Source organism: Nycticebus coucang, chromosome 1, assembly GCF_027406575.1.
Source record: "Nycticebus coucang isolate mNycCou1 chromosome 1, mNycCou1.pri, whole genome shotgun sequence".
Lineage (NCBI taxonomy): Eukaryota > Metazoa > Chordata > Mammalia > Primates > Lorisidae > Nycticebus > Nycticebus coucang.
In genome coordinates this window covers 37,330,125-37,350,566 of record NC_069780.1, presented here as the reverse complement: position 1 = coordinate 37,350,566, position 20,442 = coordinate 37,330,125, and the positions used below count along the sequence as shown (strand labels likewise).

Sequence of the window (20,442 nt, the reverse complement as noted above, 5' to 3'; positions counted from 1 at the left end):
ATGCGGAAACACGTGTTAGAACCGGCAACAGTGTTTCTCCTTTCCCTATAATGACTCAATAAATACCTATTAAGTGCGTGAATGGTATGCTTATCATTTATTATTAAGTATATTTTTAATTTTTATAGAATCTTAGATATATATAACATTTTTCATTATGCTTAATCTATATCGTATATAATAAAAATTTAGAAATTCATTACCTTTAAAACCAAATAAAAAGGGCAAAATAAATGTCCTATACAGACTATCAGTTTGTTAGTTTCTTCCTAAGCAAGAGAGACCACGTTATTTCATCTTCCTAACCTGTTTCTAAATCTCCAAAACATCTTCAGCACTTCCCTAGTTCTCATTTTCTATATATAATCTGTTACCAAATCCCCCCAATTTATCATCCACAATGATTTTTAATACTCTAATCCTTCATTCCACTTTTAAAATAACAATGCTGTATCTCAAGCCTTCATTAACTGTTACCTAGATGACCGTTGTAGCCTCCCAACAGATTTCCTTCTCTCTGAATTCCAATCCAATCCAATCCTTTTTTTTTTTGCTTAAGTGGTTATCCTGAGATATCATGTATGTTTTATGCTCAAGAACATTCAATGACTCCCTATTAAGTTCAGAATTAAATCCAGACAACATACCCTGGTAGGGCTAACATGCAAAGACCAATTGTTGTAGCCTTGTAATTTTTTAATCATCATCTCTTTATTACATGGCCCAGTTCAAATATAGTCTTTGCAGATTTCCTGAGTAAAAACGAATCACCCAATGCTTATCATAGTCATTTGTACTTCTCTTTTAATAGTTTGCATAGACTACAATGTTTTAAAGAGGCTTATGAAAACACATGACACCCCACATAAAATCGGAAAATACAATAAGGGAGAAAACTAAATCTATTAATATTTCCACATCTTATCCATTGATATTCATTAATGTCTAAAAGTGATGTCATCACTGTTGTGAAATGATGTTTTCTAGAACATAAGAAATGTTTACAGTTAAACCAAGTTCTTATTCCTAAAGAAATTTAGAAAATTTTAATATTTTTGTTCTGATTTTATAAAATCTTGGAAAAGAGAAATGATTATATAACATAATTTTTTACCCAATATTTATTTCAATATTAAAGTAATCCTTATTGCTCATAATTCCCTAGAGAAGCCTGTCTGTCTCTCTTCCTTTCTCACCATATGGTTAAGGGTGTGTGTGTTTTTAAACACATTTTGTATTTAACACTCATCAATACTCAGTCACGATGAAGAAATCTCCCATCCCAAAGCCTCACCTACATCGTTCTGGGCAATTCTTTGGCGTTTTGAACCATCCAGATTGGCCGTTTCAATCACAGACTGCTTGGCATCGCACCAATACAACTTGTCAGTTAAGAAGTCAATTGTTATTCCACTGGGCTCCATCAGATCAGAGCTAGCTATAACCAGTCGGCCAAAGCCTTGAAGGGAAGAACTTTCAATTCTTGGATTAATCCCCACATCAGTCCAGAATAATCTCCTTTAATCAAGAAAGCATAAAACAAATGATACCTGCATGAAAAAATTCTTCCATCCTTGAAAACATCAATATGAATTACTTCAGGATATACTCAAGTGACACACTGAGGAATACAGAAGAAGAAAACACAGCACTGCATGTTGGACAAATAACTTTTAAAAGCAGAACAATGCTCTTGTCTATGCAAAGCATTTTGGGCAATAAATGCTAAATTGAGGCTCAGATCATTCGATATATATTATAGTTTATGATTGAAAATGTGATGCATCATTTTTTTTTTTTTTTAGATAGGGTCTCACTCTGTTGCTTACAGGCTGGCGTCCAGTGACATTATCATAATTCAGACTCCTGGACTCACTCAATCCGCTGCTTCAGCCTCCCCAGAAGCTGGAACTACATATGTGTGCCACTATGCCTGGCTAATTATTTTAGTTTTTTGTAGAAGTAGAGTCTTGCTATGCTGACCAGGCTGGTTGTGAACTCCCGGCCTCAAGCAATCCTCCCATCTCAGCCTTCCAAAGTGCTAGGATTAAAGGTATAAGCCACCTTTACCTGAATATTTACGAATTAGTGTGTGTGCTAAAAAATGCAATGAAATCTTATAGCCTGTTATTCTGTTAGGAACTGTAAAATTCACTGCATACGTAAAACTACAGTATAAAAGGGAAAAGATGTTTATCTGTTATCTAGTTTTATACAACATACTCCATTAACTCAGCTAATTTTTCAATCCCATAAATCAAGTACTTGGGCACACTTTATTAAACTTAATATGGCCAATATTAAATATCTTTTTATTGGTCTGTTTAGAGACAGTAACATTATTCAGATGGCTCCAAATCAATTGTCAGTCACTACCAATATATTATCTCCTGCAGACCAACATGAAATTTTCATGGTAAATATAATAGAGTTGGTTTTTATCTTTGCTTTATAACAACTAGGTAGGAATCCTTTCTTCTCCGTAATTCTCTAAACTCTAACCCAAAATCTGTCACTAATTTACAATTAATAGGACAGCCTTTTAATCTTTCATAATTTCAGTTTTCTCTCTAAAATCCAGGAATAACCTATGACTTGATGTCATCTTATGATTTTTATAAATAGAATTCATAAGTCATACAATCCAAATATTCTTTTATGCTCAATAAACAACAATGAAGGTTTTTTAAAGAATGAGATTCACAGGTGGTGCCTATGGCTCAAGGAGTAGGGCACTGGCTCCATATGCCAGAGGTGGCAGGTTCAAACCCAGCCTCAGCCAAAAACTGCAAAAAAAAAAAAAAAGAAAGAAAGAGATTCATGAACTTCAGTTGAATCAGTTAATGAATTATAGTGCATTTCTTTTTTAAAAAAATTTAATTTGCTGAAAATAAAAGGACATAGTAGCAGAAAAAGAAAATCAAAAGACATCAAAAGGATGAGGAATTCATGTTAGCCATGCCATTTCTGAAGATCTGAACAACTTTCATGACTTTTCTTGGTTTCTGATTCCACTGACTCCCTGAGGTCTTCAGACAAATTTGGATACTAGCATTTCAGACATGAATTGTCACGTGACCTCTGCCAAGAGGTGCCTTATTTTCAAGAATACCTACTTGGCCACTGGATGAACAGCAATTCCTCGTGGTTGAGAGATGTTCTCCTTAATGATTATTTCTCGATGTTTTCCATTTAAATCACTCCCTTCAATGAGAGATTTCCTAAAATGTATATAACATAAAGAGGTTTGTTAGAGCAACTTAACTTTTCAAGCAAAAATACTCTTTCTCTCTTCCTATAACTCAAAGATAGACATTGTAAACGAGCTCCCGTTTCTCTCTCTCTCCCTCTTTCTCTGGTATGTGCACACACACACAAATAGAATAGCGCCAACAATCACACAAGTCTAATTTTTTAAAACACAATCTTTTTTTTTTTTTTTTTTGGTTTTTGGCCGGGGCTGGGTTTGAACCCACCACCTCCGGCATATGGGACCGGCACCCTACTCCTTGAGCCACAGGCGCCGCCCTAAAACACAATCTTTTAATTAGCATTCTAATAGTTATTCCAATCAATTAAAATATACAATGACAAGACAAGGTCAAAGAGGCCTGTGCAGTGGGCTGGCAGGTACAGTCCCTTCATAGCCTTCAATCTCTGGCTGGAAGCCAGAGTGGGGCGGAGTCGGCTTCACGGGACACAGATCACAGGGAGGAGGGAAACACGCCTGAGCAAGGACAGCAGGTAGAGATTTATGTCAGCTTTAATTTTCTTCCATATGATTCTAAGGTAAGAGCGTACAGCCACCCTCAGTCTGTGGAGAATTGGTTCCAGACCCCCTCATGATACCAAAATCTGCTGATGCCCAGGTCCCTTGTATCAAACAGTGTAGTACTTGTGTATAACCTAGGCACATTCTCCCATATACTTAAAATCATCTGTAGTTTATCTATAATACTGCATACAGTGTAAATGCTAAGTAAATGGTGGTTATATACGTACTGTATTATTTCTTATTTATATTCTTTTTTATTGCCATATTATTATTATTTATTTATTTAATATTTTTGAGCTAAGATTGGTTGAATCCAAGGATGCAAACCTTGCAGATACGGAGGGCTGACTGTACTGAACTATTATTTACTAACCTTTACCTTTATTTCTGAGATAGGATCTCACTCTGTTGCCCAGGCTGGAGTACAGTGGAGCTATCAGAGCTCACTGTAGCCTTGAACTCCAGCGACCTTCCAGCCTTAGCTTCAAAAGTAGCAGGGACTACAAATGTGCCACCACACCTGGCTAATTCTCAGAAAAAGTTTTTTTAGTAGAGACGTGGTCTTGCTATGTTGCCCAGGCTGATCTCAAACTTCCGGCCTCAAGTGATCCTCCTACTTCCACTCAGCCTGCCAAAGTACTTACAGGGTGAGCCAACCCGTTCAGCCTAATCTTTTTTTTCCTTTCTAGCAACACCAGAGATTGGCTTAATCTTTACATTTTGGCTTAATCTTTACATTTTAAAAACATCCTTTTGGAATCTGGCCAAAATCCTTATAAAAATAAGAAAATTTTTATTTCCTAATCTGTCTATTTGTCAACCAAATATTTGCTGAGAACCTACTGTGTAGGTACAATAGAGGTACATTAGAGGTACAATAGTAAACAAAACGCTGTTGTCCCTGTCCTTACAGAGCTCAAAGTTCAACTGGAAGGGTGGGAGGGGAGGAGAGGGAAGGAAAGGAGAGACAACAGAGAAAAAGGGGAGGGTGGAGGGGAAAGGGGGGTTCGGGAGGGAAGGGGATTATAACAGCACAGGAAGGTAAGTGCTGAGAAGAGGATGCAAAGAATGTAACTGAAGACTCAGGGAGGGTGAGAGGTAGGTAGCCCAACCTGGAACCTCCGTGTTGGGGAAAGCAGGGACATTTGGGCTCACATGAGTTCAAGTATCACTCTTAATTCAGTGGCCCATCCTTCTCTTTATATCCATTATCTGATTGGTCCCAACACCACTGAGCTCCTCCGAGAGGAAAAGCCACCCTGCTTCCAGAATAAGACTTACCCATCAAGGGCCCTAGAAGAGTGACTTTTACCTTATAGGTGGCAGTTTTTACTCATTTCAGAAGAATGAGTAAATAGACATCTTATACTTTTTGCCTTCTTGATTCTTTTATATGGGGACAATTGACTTCAGCAATCAGGATTCTTTAATACTAAATAATAACAGTGTCAGTGGAATTTCAATTCACTTCCTTCCTACAGTTAGATGTTAATTGGAATCTGCCTTCTCCTAGCACAATACAGACTGTAAGCATCCCACTTCGTTTCTGTGTAATCTGATATCACGAGATTGGAATCTCCATTATTTAAATCCAATTTCTAGGTAACATCAAGGTTTTTAAACTATAAACCTCTCATTTCCAGACAAATTAAAGGTTTTCCTTTAGCAGCTGGCTCTGGAGGGAAGAAGACTTGAGAAGAGCTTGTTATTACTTAAGTCAGTGAACAAGAGAATCTGAAGTCTGCTTCTCCAGGATGAGGTGGTGCCTCCTACCTCCTGGAGGCACTGCTTCTGCAGTGGGTACTGTGGCACTATTAATCAAATACTGTTAAAATTAGAGGTGTCTTGTGAATGTGGAGAAATAGGACAAGACCTGGCATCCTTTGAGGGCACGAGAGTGCAGCGTATTACCATCTGCTGTGCTGATCAGCGTTTACCCTTCAGAGAACAGCCACACACAGCTCTGTTATTATGCACAGCTGACAAGTAAAATGTCCTTTCAAGTAGGTTCAACACAGAGGACACCATCATTATGATTTTTATCATTGTTACATATGAAGTCCATTTTAATTTGTTGTGTGACTCTGAGTCAGGCACATGTTAAGCCAGCTCTGGTCGGGGAGGTGGTATATCTCATGATTATCAGGAATGCGAGCTTCGGAAATGGTCATCTTTGAGTTCCAATTCCTGATCCACTCCCTGTTGACTGTTGGACCTTAGGAAAGTTATATTACCTCTCTGATAATCATTTTTTAAAAATCTTTAGATTGGAGATAGAAAAACTTACCTTTGGTGCTTTAATGGTGTCATGAATATAAAGCGTGAGTGAGGTATCTGGTGCATTGCAGTTATTCAGTAAATAAACACCCAAATAAGGAAGAAATAAATGTATGGTTAAATGAATGAAAGACTGAATAAGTGAAAATATGCTTGCCTTGGACACAGAAGGGCCACATTATCGATAACTATATATCACACCATACATCTGGTTCATTTTTTAAAACTTGTTTGTTGCTTATGGGTTATGCAAATTAAAAGAGCTCTTATAGGACGTACAAGCCTTACCCCCCAGGCATAGAAACCCATTCCCTGGGACTTCTCCCTCTGTGTTGGAACTGCCGTTTTCACAGAGAAACAGGCAGTCCGCAGGTTATGAATGAGATAAGTTCTGATTGTTCTTAAGTTGAATTTGCATGTAAGTTGCAATAGGTACATTTACCTATTACCTGTAATAGCCTTCGCTCATAAGCGTGGGTCTTACATCAGTCAGATGTCTGTGACTCGGGGACTGCCAGTGATTAATTCTCCCTTGTTTCACCTTAATGAGGTTACACAGGTCCTGGATGTTCAGGATGACTGCCATTTCCCCTCAGGCCTTCAGTTACCCTGAGCAAAGGTCCTGGAGCACACTACATCTGTATCGCTAACCTGTGAGGGACTCTCTGGAAAGCAGGCCCTCCTTCGCACACATTAGGGAAGCAGCCACTTCCTTCCACCACCCTCCCAACCCCACACTTCTGCCCATTCTGTTTGGGGGCTCACAAAAGCCGCACATGCCAGTATAAAGAGTGTGGTGCTGGAGCTGCACTCAGGTTCCGCAGTTTCCCGATGGAGGGAAAGTCCCTCTGACCTCCCATACTCTCCTCACAACCTCAGCTGAGGCTCTTCTCTGTCCTTGGTGCTTGCTCGACAGAGAGCTGGCATGTGGATTCTAGCCCACGATTTGTTCCCCACATGCTGCATAGCCTTGAACAACTCATCTAACCTCTCTGAGCCATAGATTTCTCACTCATCACATGGGGGAGTTGGACTGGATTGGCTGACCCTGCAGCCCATTCCAGCACTCCCTTTGGGAGCGTACGCCCTTCATTTGGCAATTATTTATGTGTGGCCTTACATTATTTCCAGTGTATGTGGCCTCATATACAGTGTATGTGATACTTACCTCAAGCATTTGCATTAAGTTTTTGCTGGAGAAATCCGCCTCATCTCCCCAGCTAACCTAAGCTGACTGAAAACAGCGTATCTTGGTCTTTGGCTCTCCCACATTACCTACCATAGATGCCCAGAGATGTTTCCTGATTGTCTTTAGACAGGTTTGAGGTTTCCCTAATAATGACAACCTGATCTACAAAACACAGGCTATGTTTCAGGTCTCAGAAACCCTCCCCTGGACACACATCAGCTGTAATGAAAGGAGAAACACCCTGCTTGGTGGGGAAGGGACAGGGTCATGTGGACAGCCGCAGGGGACCTCTTTTCCCCAGTTCCAGCCAAGTGCCCAGCAATATTTTTCCTGTCTTCAAAGTGGAGAAGAAAGCCAGAAGCCAGCAGTATTACTTATCTCCTCACTCCCCTCCCACATGGCTTGAAATTAAAGCAGGAACGTACCCTCTGTCCGTCCAGTAGAACCTACGGCCAATCCAGTCCACAGCAAGACCTTCTGGTACACCTACCGCCTCCTGGATGAGCCTTTCTCGCTGGGAGCCATCCATGTTAGCCCTCTCCAGCCACTTCAGGGCTGTGTGGGCAAAGTATATCTACAAAAGAGAACACAGGCATTTCTGATTTCTTCCAAAAAACTAATGTGGAATATATACAAATGGGGTTAGAGGCTCGGCACCCATAGCTCAGTGGTTAGGGTACCGGCCACATACACTGGGGCTGGTGGGTTCGAACCCTGCCCAGGCCTGTTAAAACAATGACAACTACAACAAAAAAAATACCCAGGCATTGCAGTGGGAGCTTGTAGTCCCAGCTACTTGGGAGGCTGAGGCAAGACAGTCACTTAAGCCCAAGAGTTTGAGGTTGCCATGAGCTGTGACACTACAGCACTCTACTGAGGGTGAGATAATGAGACTCTATCTCAAAAAAAAAAAAAGGGGGGGGGTTAGAAAGTCCTTAGGTCATAAAAGTGTAATTGGCTTTGGAGATAACCACACCTGCAACTATGCTCCAACCGTACTGCTTCCCAGGTATGTGTAACTTTAAGCAAGTTACTCAAGGTCTCATAATATTAGTTTCCTCATTGGTGAATGGGAATAAAAGTACCAAGCTCATTAGATTACAAAATAAGGGTACATAAATCCTTAGCGCTGTCCCTGGCACATGTTTCCATTGCTACTGGTAATTTATGAATCTCTGATCATTGGTTGGTGACACGGCATTGAACCTTAGTGGCTTCTGAAAGGGAGCAATGATTTGCACTTTAATGAAGGCTCCAACCTGGGCTGTACCTTCTACTGCTCAGTCCAAAGCACCCAAGGCAGGAGACACGGGTCCCTCTCCCAGTTTTGCCACTTATTTGCTAAATTGCCTTGAACAAATTGTTTAACCTCAGTCTTCTCAACTGTAAAAATGAGGACGTTACATTATATATTTCCTAAAGTTCCTTTCATCACAAGTCTTATATGGTCACACACCATATAATGATGCTTCAGTCAATGGATCATGTATACAACAGTAGTCCCATAAAATTATAATAGAGCTAAAAAATTCCTATCACTCAGTCACTCTGCAGCCTTCATAATGTCACAACACAATTCCTTTTTTAAAAATGAATTTAGTGTAGTCTAAAGTGTACCATGTTTACAAAATCTATACTAGGGTACAGTAATGTCCTGGGCCTTCGCTTTCACTCACCACTCACTCACTGACTCACACAGAGCAACTTCTAGTTGGGCAAGCCCTATTCATGGTAAATGCCATGTATTTCTATACATTTTTAAAAAAATCTTCTATACTGTATTTTTACTATTCCCTTTCTGTGTTTAAATATACAAATACACCTAAAGCCTGGGTGTGTACTAGGTTTAGACCATCTAGGTTTGTTCAGTTCAATCTATGATGTTCACATGACCGTGAAATTACCCAGTGATGCATTTGTCATTATCAATGCATGACTGTAATTCATTCTTGTATTATTTAACAGAGCATACCTTGCAGGTGCAAAGTTATTTTTCAGTCTAATATGCAGCATATCAAATAGGTACAAGAATTTCCTGAGGGCTGCAAAATGCTATGGGTCAGCTGACAATTTGATGAGGGCATTGATGAATTCCAGCTGTGAGTATGTATGTGTACATAAGCCTATAATCAACGATGATGGTGTTTACAAAGTGGTAACTCATTAAATAATGGGTTATTCGTCTTTTCTGATAAAATAGAAAAGAATATCTTTAACAAATACAAATATTGGCACTTATATTAAAATATACTTCACTATGATTCCACTTCTCAAACTCCGATGTCTATATAAATCACCCAAGAATCTTGTTAAGTCACAGATTCTGGCGAGGGCTGGAGAGCCTGTAGTTGCTCCAGGTGGTGTTGATACTGCTAGTTCAAAGACCACAGTTTGAATAGCAAGAAAATGAGACATTGATCAGAGAAATGAAAACTAGCCACCTGACTTAAAATCCATTCTGTATCTCCTTATACACCTAATTGCAAAAATACAGATTGTACAGGAGAAAACTAGTTTGGTAATAAATTAATCTTGGACTGATTTTTTTTCTATTAAATGTTTTATTCTGTTAATGTAACTATTCTGTGGAACCATATAGATTCAGTTCAGGGAAAAGAAAGAACAATTGTTAGCCAGTGTTTAACTACAAAACTTTAATTTGCTAATGTAGTTATATTTGGCTCTCAAACTATACCTATTAAATCCAGAATCAATTTGTTTCACTCTGTCTCTTTTGGCCATTTACCAGACTGCTTCAAAGCAGGAAGAAACAAAAGCACAAAATTTAAATTCTAGGAATTAATGTACCATGTAGCAATAATAAATAATTATGGAAGAGGATTAATAACTGTGTAATTTTATCATTAGTGGGTGATTAATCTTAAAAGACACTCTACCATCATTTCAAGCACATTCTAACCTAGCACAAATACTACTAAGAAATTAAAGACCAAATTAAAGCCCAGTTGATTGGGTTGATAATTTAGAAACTGTAAATTATATATATAAATCTTACATAAGATTTTTATGTAAATAATGTTAAGAGTTAGAGTGCTTAACTCTAGAGTGCATTCCCACATAAGCCTTAAAACTTACATTCCTTGATTTTCATGGCTAAGAGGTCACTAAATCTCCTTTCTCAATGATATATAATAAATGCAGATTACTAACCCTTATTTCCTATGTCCCAACTCTAACTCCCCATTCCTCTCATTACCAGCAAATCACAAAAACTCTAGTTATAGAGTTCTTGCAATATGCATGCCATTGAATTAGTTTCTTACCCTCAACTCCAAAGAGGAAACTAAACCTAAGATTGGGCACAATCTCCCTCAATAAATGGCCGAATCATGGCAAGGACCAGGTTAGGGTTATGACAGCAGGAAAGTCCTTAAAATTTCTCAAATGATGCTACAATGTCTATATTTAACTTGTTCTGTGGCTAATCGTTTGGAGCTTAGCAGGGGATTTTCAAGTAGGCCAGGTCATCTGTTAGGATAAAATCCTCTACTCTGTCCTTAAAGCACACTCACATCTGTTCAAGAAACAAAACCATACCTTATTCTCCACAGGGTCATGATCTAGGGCAAAAACCATTCCCATTTGCTGGCTGAGCAAGGTTCTGTAATCTGTTCCATCAAAATGCATGTGTCGAATATCTTGAGAATTGGCAAACAGCAAAAATGGTTGTGGTCCTGTCAAGCACATTTCAAATATGACTGCATGTAAAACAAGCCTTAGAACCCAAGAGGCACTTCCAACTCTCCCCTTTCACTGCACCCTCTTCCACAATTTCTGCAGTACTCATTTTCTTAATTCTCCCACCAGTGTGGTGCAGGGAAAGACAGGCAAGAAGACTTCCTCTTCCATGAGGTGACATATTGCCAGAATTTCATCACTAGAATCTTCCCTCTCTAGGTGTCTTTTTAATAAGCAAATTACTTACACACAGAACCAGCACTAAATAACCAACACCAAAGTTAAATAATGCAAGTCTTTGGGCTGTCCGTCTCCTCTATTTACACATACTAAAACATTAATATTAGCAGATTATATACATTCATATCTGAATTTTCAAAAACTTTCCCCAGCCTGGGCTGAAAGGAAGACACGATTATTCGTGTTAATAACAAGATTCCTGACACAATTTTCAGGACAATGATTATGCTCTATTAACTAAGGCCCTGAGAAGTTAGCGGTATTGGTGTTTCACTAGGGCAAGTCATATGTGACCATCTTTAAATAATCCCAGATTATAAGCATAATGAAACTTCAAATGAGAGTAAATCAATTTGGCATAAATCTAGAATTTCCAAGGCTACTGAAGTTACAAGAGATGTAACATCAGAAGATGAAAAAACAGCTGAAGCATACAACTTTATATTAAATTTTGATGTGAAAAGGACAGAATTTGTCAAAGTATTATGACTGTTATGTTCACTGAAGAAATGAAAATAAGATTGACAAATATTTATTAAATATCTCTTAACTATAAAGTGTTCTGAGACCATTCTGATCATGACTTTCTCAAATACTGAAAATACCATACTTGACATTATAGAAAATTATTGCCGGATGTTAACTTACAAATATTCCTCAAAAACATGATTATTACTTATGTTGTTATTACTTATATTATTCATATTTGCAATGTGATTTGTTTTCCATTTCCCAAAATAAAAAATTGGATGCCCTGTTCAGAAGCCAAAAGAAATTCAATTTTTCATCTTTCTAAGTGAAATGTTTTCATGTAATCTTCTTTGCAAAAACATACTTTTAGACAACTACAATGCTAACCTGAAGCTGCACAGCTTTTTTTGTCCAGTTGAAGGTCATACCCAGGAAAGCAACCACATTCCCAGGATACTGGGCTGAGAGGAATGCAGAGCTGGCCACATCCACCATTATCAGGTGATGAACAGCCTACAAAAAACAATTGCTTGGTAATGACACTGTATCATTCAAAATATAACAATTTCTCATTAAAGTCCTGGAGTGACCCAAACACATGTTGATTTTTAGAACTATACATAATCATTTATACTGCTACAATCAAGGTTATTTTTCAGAGATTAAAGGCAAAATGTCACAGTATCCCTCTCACTATAACCCAACATCTTGGATGTTAATCTTTTACATTCCAGTGGCCCTGGTCCTCCTGTTCTGTCAGTGAGTTTAAGGACAAGTGCACTCGCAGCTGGTTGGAATGAAAAATACATTTGATGAGTTTGGTAGCTGGTCTAACTCTTCCTAGTGAGTAATACATTTTTTTCCCTCTCTCACATTTTTTTGCGTCTTGATTTCTTTTGCTTTCTTTATTAAAAAAATCAAAAAGCCATCATATATCCTGCTAATCGTGAGTCATCTATATGCTTAGGTCTCCTCTGCAGATAAAAGTAGAAAGATATTTATTAGGTGCAAGGAACAAGTTAAACTGTCTGTTTCTGCCATCTCATTTAATCCAGGAAGCAAGGATCAGTACTCCTGCCAATTTGGAAATAGACACTAAGAGATTGGAAGTAAACTAGACCAAAATCCAAACTGCTAGTAACTGGTAATGCTACCTCAGGGCTATGTAACTTCAAACCACACATTATGCTGTCTTAAGAACAAAACAAAAAAATCTCAATTTAAATCTATAGGTTAATCTATTGGATAAGTATCTTTCAATGTATAATATTGGAAAATGTATTCTTCTTTGGCAATAAGATCAATTTTTAGTTGTCCCCTAGAAGATATATGTTTTCAAATAAACAAGATAAATAAACTTACCACTACACGTTTTTCCATCTGTGTCAAGCACTGAGCCTGCAGGACAGAAACATGTGGGGCCATCTGACGTCAGAACACAATCATGGCTGCATTCAGACACATTGCTCGGACAGGAAACAAATTCTTAATGAGGAACAACATTGATATTAGTGTTAAATCAAGCCTGTGAAAATTTATTATAATCAGCTGCTAATAAAAAGTGATATTCTAAAAAGAATAGGTTCAATAAAGATTAAACATTTATGAAATGCTATGGCAATGGAGACATAAAATAAAGGAAAAAATCTAATCTAAAAAAATTAGATAGACTTCTGATTTTGGAAAATGATTCACATTTCCTCTGAGTTTCTTTTATAACAAGTAAGAGTTTTAAATGAAACTTCACCCATGATTCTCAAGTTTATCTGGAAAACAAATTACATGTATAAGAAAAACTGATGACATTTTGTGAGTGTGGTTAGGTATAAGGAGAGAAATGAGAGGCTCTTATATCAAAATATATGATAAAGGTGTACCATTAAAATAGTGGGGAGTAGGGGTAGGAATAGACAGAGATAATAGAACAGAATAGAAAGCTCATTTTAGAAGACTCAAGTGCACATAAGAATGTCATATGTAGGGCAGCGCCTGTGGCTCAAAGGAGTAGGGCGCTGGCCCCATGTGCCAGAGGTGGTGGGTTCAAGCTCAGCCCCGGCCAAAACTGCAAAAAAAAAAAAAAAAACAAGAATGTCATATGTACTGTAAGGTGTTATTTTAAATCAGTGATCATGTGAAAGAAAGATCATTCAGTAAATGGAAGATAACCGAGTAAAAACTTAGGGGAAAAGTTAAATCCCTACTTTACGCCACACATAAAAATCAATTGCAAGTAAACTAAATATTTAAAGGTAAAATATGTACCATAAAATTTCTAGAGGTTTTGAAAATCAAATGAGATTACATGTGCCATGCTTGGCACATGGTGGGCCCTATATCATTAACTATATCAGTCCCTTCAGTGTATTTTCCAACAGGCAAACCACGTGGTATAGGAAAAGGGCAAGTTTCATAGAAAGGCACAAAGATGGTGGATAATTTCCAAGAAATTAATTATCATCCATCCATTTGATATGCCTATTTCATAAGCACAACTGATATTCAGCCTGACCTATTTTCCTTCATCTTTGAAGCAGGACTAGATAATATACATGATTTTAAACATTCATTTGTATTTAGCCACGCTTGTAGATTCAATATGAAATCTGTCAGAAGGTATCTGAAATGTGATCCTAAATTTGAACTGGGAATATACATAAAAGTTCATAATATATGGTAGAATCTCTATAGTTGACCACCTCCCTATAATGACCACCTCAATTTTCATAGACTGGACATGCACCACATGTACGTACCAGTACAGTAGACCTAGTTTCTTATGTTGAGCACCTCTGTATGTTGACCAGTTTGTTATAGTGCCATGGGTGGTCAACTTACAGAGGTTCACTTATTTTCTTTTTAATAAATGTATTCCTAGCTTTTATATCCCCAAAGGCCTAAAAACAATGACTAATTCAGTAGCAGACTGAAATTCTAAATATACTTTCTCATTAAAAGGAATCAGTGATCTTTCATGTCCTTTATTAGATAAAGAAATAGCTAAAAATATTAACAAATGGAAAAACATACCATGCTCATGGCTGAGAAGAATCAACATTGTTAAAGTGTCCATACTACCCAAAGCAATATATAATTTCAATGCAATCCCTATCAAAGCTCCATGTCATACTTTAAAGATCTTGAAAAAACAATACTTCGTTTTATATGGAATCAGAAAAAACCTCGAATAGCCAAGACATTACTCAGAAATAAAAACAAAGCAGGAGGAATTATGCTACCAGACCTCAGACTATACTACAAATTGATAGTGATCAAAACAGCATGGTATTGGCACAAAAACAGAAAAGTAGATGTCTGGAACAGAATAGAGAACCAAGAGATGAATCCTGCTACTTACCATTATTTAATCTTTGACAAGTCAATTAAAAACATTCAGTGGGGAAAAGATTCCCTATTTAACAAATGGTGCTGGGTGAACTGGCTGGCAACCTGTAGAAGACTGAAACTGGACCCACACCTTTCACCATTAACTAAGATAGACTCTCACTGGATCAAAGATTTAAACTTAAGACATGAAACTATAAAAATACTAGAGGAGAGTGCAGGGAAAACCCTTGAAGAAATCTGTCTGGGCGAGTATTTTATGAGGAGCAATTGAAGCAGCTTCAAAAGTACACTACTGGGACTTGATCAAACTAAAAAGCTTCTGCACAGCCAAGAACACAGTAAGTAAAGCAAGCAAACAGCCCTCAGAATGGGAGAAGATATTTGCAGGTTATGTCTCCGACAAAGGTTTAATAACCAGAATCCACAGAGAACTCAAACGCATTAACAAGAACAGAATAAGGGATCCCATCGCAGGCTGGGCAAGGGATTTGAAGAGAAACTTCTCTGAAGAAGACAGGCGCGCGGCCTTCAGACATATGAAAAAATGCTCATCATCTTTAATCATCAGAGAAATGCAAATCAAAACTACTTTGAGATACCATCTAACTCCAGTGAGACTAGCCTATATCACAAAATCCCAAAACCAGAGATGTTGGCGCAGATGTGGAGAAAAGGGAACACTTTTGCATTGCTAGTGGGAATGCAAATTAATACATTCCTTTTGGAAAGAGATATGGAGAACACTTAGAGATCTAAAAATAGATCTGCCATTCAATCCTGTAATTCCTCTACTGGGCATATACCCAGAAGACCAAAAATCACGTCATAACAAAGATATTTGTACCAGAATGTTTATTGCAGCCCAATTCATAATTGCTAAGTCATGGAAGAAGCCCAAGTGCCCATGGATCCACGAATGGATTAATAAATTGTGGTATATGTACACCATGGAATATTATGCAGCCTTGAAGAAAGATGGAGACTTTACCTCTTTCATGTTTACATGAATGGAGCAGGAACATATTCTTCTTAGTAAAGTATCTCAAGAATGGAAGAAAAAGTACCCAATGTACTCAGCCCTACTATGAAACTAATTTAGGGTTTTCACATGAAAGCTATAACCCAGTTACAACCTAAGAACAGGGGGAAGGGGGAAAGGGAGGGGAGGGGGCAGAGGTGGGTAGAGGGAAGGGGATTGGTGGGATTACACCAGCGGTGCATCTTACAAGGGTATATGTGAAACTCGGTAAACAGTCTGTGAAACTAGTGAATGATGCCCCATGATCATATCAATGTACACAGCTATGATTTAATAAAAAAATTAAATAAAAAGGAATCAGTGCTCCCTGAGAAATTGCTGGTTCTCGCTAGAATATGAAATGCACAAGATGAGCCTGGAAAATATTTCTTACCAAGTAACAAGGAAACTATCACAGACTACGGGGGTTAGACACCTATTTGAAGAGACTTCCACTGGCCAAGGAAGAGATGATTTGCTCATCAGTAAGGATAATAATCGTAATGGGCTGAAACATTAAAAAAGTTAAAATTCACGAGCTCATAGTATTTAATTAAAAAATAACATTCATTCACCACCTTTGGAAAGTGTCAAAGTACCAACCCATTATTCTAAATATAAGTAAATAGACTGGATGTGGTCTGAGGCAGGGGGAGGGAGGAGAGTTGCTTGAGCTCAGGAGTTTCAGACCAGCCCGAGCAAGAGTGAGACCTTGTTTTTACTAAAAAATAGAAAAATCAGCTGGACTTTGTGACAGGCACCTATAATCCCAGCTACTCAGGAGGCTAAGGCAAGAAGATCCCTTGAGCCCAAGAGTTTGAGGTTTCTGTGAGCTATTACACGGTGGCATTCTACCTAGAGGGTCAGGGTGAGATGATATGATATGATTGATTGATAGACAGATAAAAGTAAAGAGAATAAAAGGCAAATAAAGTTATCTTGCCTTAAGGATAAGAATTGTATCTTGAGGTAACTAAATAGTTAATGAAAGAAAGTTCTCTTTATAAAGGCATGCCACTTAATAATTAAAAAGAAATATTAGAACTAGACTATTACCCTTTGAAATTCTCAATGAAAGATGGCCTAGAGAATGCTTGTTAATATCTGCTACCACCACTTGGAAAGACAACTGGAGAACTTTAAGATGGATGAACACACTGACCGTTCTTAACATTACAGAAAGGAGCAACCAGACATTTTGTGACTCTGGATGGAAGTACAAACATGTCTATGAAGGATTCTTGCCCAAAATGTCAAAGCTGAATCTGATTAAGCCTGTAGATCTAACTATGAGTTTGCATAAGTGACAGGGGCATTAGAGAGATATGATTAGCACAATCCGGAAAGTGAGAAACTCTTCAGGCAAAAAATAGTTTCTTCAACAAATATTTTCAAGGGGAAAAAAAGAGGGAATCTATGGAAAAAAAAAACTAGATGTATCAAGTTAACACAGACATGGAGGTTGTCTGGATACTTAAATTAACTATTTAGAAAAACTTTTTAGAATAAGAGGAGAAATTTAAAAACTGAATATATATTTGATGTTATTAGGGAATTATTGATAATTTTTTAATGTATGATAAGGGTATTGTGGTTACACCTGAACACTGACAGGATATTAAATGATAGTAAGGAATTATAGTTAATTTTTTAGATATGATTATGTTTTTCACATGCTCATCCATTGGAAATATACAATTAAATATAATACAGATAGTAATTAGATATAATACATGATATGGATAATAATATAGATAAAGAAACAAGGAAATAAATAGGTATGTTTTCCAGTCCTGGAGGTTTTTTGGGTTTTTTTTGAGATGGAGCCTCAAGATGTCACCCTGGGTAGAGTGCTATGGCATCACAGCTCACGGCAACCTCCAACTCCTGGGCTCAAGCGATTCTTCGACTCTTCTGCCTCCGCCGCCCAAGTAGGTTGGGACTACAGGCACATAGGTTTGGACTAGAATCCAGTCATCAATGTTGTAAAAAGCCAAACAAAATAAATCTCCAAGGTTATTCTGATGCACACTGCTGATTGAGGACCTCCAACCTTAGAAACCTTAGAAACATTACCAAAAATGAGGAAGAATAATACAATAACCACTTGCTCCTGCCGCGTACCATGACATCGTTTCCCATCGGGAAGCAGAACAAATCCTACAGGACACGTGCAATAGTAGGATCCAGGGGTGTTTTCACACCCGAGAGTACAGCCATGATTCCAAAAGGCACATTCGTTGACATCTGCACAAGGATAACAGAAAAAACAGTCAGGTGGTTATTTTTGAAAATAATTTGTGACATCACTAGTAAGCCAACACAAAGTAGGGTATCTTCACTTATAGATGTTGTAACTGATCAAGGACAAATAGTTTTTTCCACTTCTAGCCAACGGTGAAAGAAGTCAGTTCAGTGATCATGAAAACCATTTCTATTTTCTCATCCCTTTTGTGAATATGGATATTTACACAGAACTTCTCTTAGGGGAAAAGCGCTAGTATTTCCCTTGAAGAGATATAACCTGTCGTTTATGTTAGGGACTTAAAAGCTCTGCACAAGCTTAGGACTTTTTCTGCTCTGCACCCTTGGGGACTGACCAAAGCCTTTCTCCTCCGTATGAGGACACTCCCAGCAGCTGTACTCTGGTGAAAGCCTTCCAGCTCGCTGTTTCCCTGGTCCCACGCGAGAACGGGACTGTAATTAACAGGCAGATGCTAGATTTAGCTGACATTTCACCCCAACTAATTCCACTGAGTGTGCCACAGCCACTGGATTTTTTTCGTCACTAATCACTGCACCTCCCATCGGAAAGGACACAATATTCCTCCTGGGTTCTTTCAACCGGGACTAAAACCTCTAGGAAGAACCCTACCTAGATAACCAGCCTGGTTGCTTCAGGTTCCCAAGCTTCCTACGTCTTTTATGGGATGAATGTCAAGAGTTGCATACTCTTTGGGACTCTTAATGATAGTTCCGGAAACACTCGCTTAAAATTTTTGCATATATTGATACTTTGCACACAAATGCACAGAGGTCCATTTAACCATTCGGAGAATCTCAGCCTCAGAGCAAGCCCCGAGCAGCCTCTGAGAGTGATCTGGAACCGCAAGCTATAAAGACCAGAAAGTTTCCTAGCCTTGAAAACAGAAGAAGAAAATAAAAGTGCTGGGGCGGGCGGGGGAAGGAGGAGGGGGACTTGAAGCTGGTTTCGCGCTGGGGCCCGGCTCCCCGCCCCGCAGCGCAGCGCGGCCGCGTTACCTTCGCAGGCCTGGCCGTCCGGGCTCACCGCGAACCCCTCCGCACACCCGCACGCGCCGCTAGTGCAGCTCCCTTTCCTCGATTGGCACAGTTTCTGCTCTAAAAGAGAAGGGGAGATGTTTGCAATGGAGTTGTGTTTTGGCAGAGAACAGTGCTTGATCCCGTAAGAAGCGTTATCTCCCTGCGAGGACGTCGGCAGGACTGTCTCTCTCTCCGCGGTGGCGGTGGCGGTGGCGCTGCTCGGGGTCAGCGGGCCACATCCGCATTCCGCGGTGTTCCGGGACCCATTCCTCACTTCTACAATACCTCTCAAGATGGGGCGTCTTAATTAGGTTAGAATACTAAATCCTACTTTTCATTCTGACTGACTTTTATCAAAAGAAGCACATGAATTCTGAAAATGAAATATCTGTTTAAAAAATTAAAAAGCTCAAACCTTCATTACTGCTTATAATATAGTAACAGCATCAAACTACTATTGAAGAAAACTAGACACAATATTATTTTCTCTTTCCCAGTACTTTTCTACGATCTCTCATCTGTGAGATATGTGTGTTCTTATCATCATCATCACCACCACCATTGTCATCAACACATTAATTGATAAGCTGAGGGTAAGGCTTGTCCCCCTCTGCACATCATAGTTCCAATAGCACCTGCTACTGTGCTTTTACAACCCTATAAAAGCAAATGCCTGAAATACATGCACCGAAAACTTGCTGTGTCACCAGCAACCTAATTCCTTTGTTTTTTCCTTGAATTTCCAGTCGACCTTACAGTTAGAACTCAAAAAATTGTCACCTGCTAGCCTAGTGCTCTTCCCAGTATACCCTGATGATGATGGTTTAACGACACTTACTAACAATATACATCAGTCTTCAATAATGAACAGAGACTGCAAAGTAATCATTATTCTCTGCTTGTTTGTGCTGATGATGTGACCTGAATTCAGACACTAAACACTTTAAAAGGTCATTTTAGGAGCAAAACACAGGATTGAGGGTTGTATTTTTGTTTAATCTCCTTAATCTTCTGCTGTTCTTTAGCTTCGAAATAGGCCAAAGCAAGCACTCAGAATGCTGCTGCTGACCTCAGATAACACCCCTTCTCAGAGCTGAGCAGTGGGGCTTAATTACCCGTGAGATCATTAAAGCTCCTAATCACGGA

The 20,442-nt window shown here is 38.6% G+C and overlaps 1 protein-coding gene across 1 annotated transcript in view; it reads right to left on the bottom strand.

Moving 5' to 3' along the window:
* Positions 1-20,442, bottom strand: part of EGF (epidermal growth factor) — an 86,405-nt gene that overhangs the window by 31,023 nt on the left and 34,940 nt on the right. Inside the window, exons 6-13 of the mRNA XM_053565908.1 lie at positions 19,276-19,374; positions 18,139-18,261; positions 13,014-13,136; positions 12,039-12,164; positions 10,800-10,936; positions 7,667-7,815; positions 3,117-3,221; positions 1,295-1,518 (exon numbers count right to left, since the gene is read on the bottom strand). Of these exons, the coding sequence (XP_053421883.1) occupies positions 1,295-1,518; positions 3,117-3,221; positions 7,667-7,815; positions 10,800-10,936; positions 12,039-12,164; positions 13,014-13,136; positions 18,139-18,261; positions 19,276-19,374 (1,086 nt within the window). The remainder of the gene's footprint in view (positions 1-1,294; positions 1,519-3,116; positions 3,222-7,666; positions 7,816-10,799; positions 10,937-12,038; positions 12,165-13,013; positions 13,137-18,138; positions 18,262-19,275; positions 19,375-20,442) is intronic.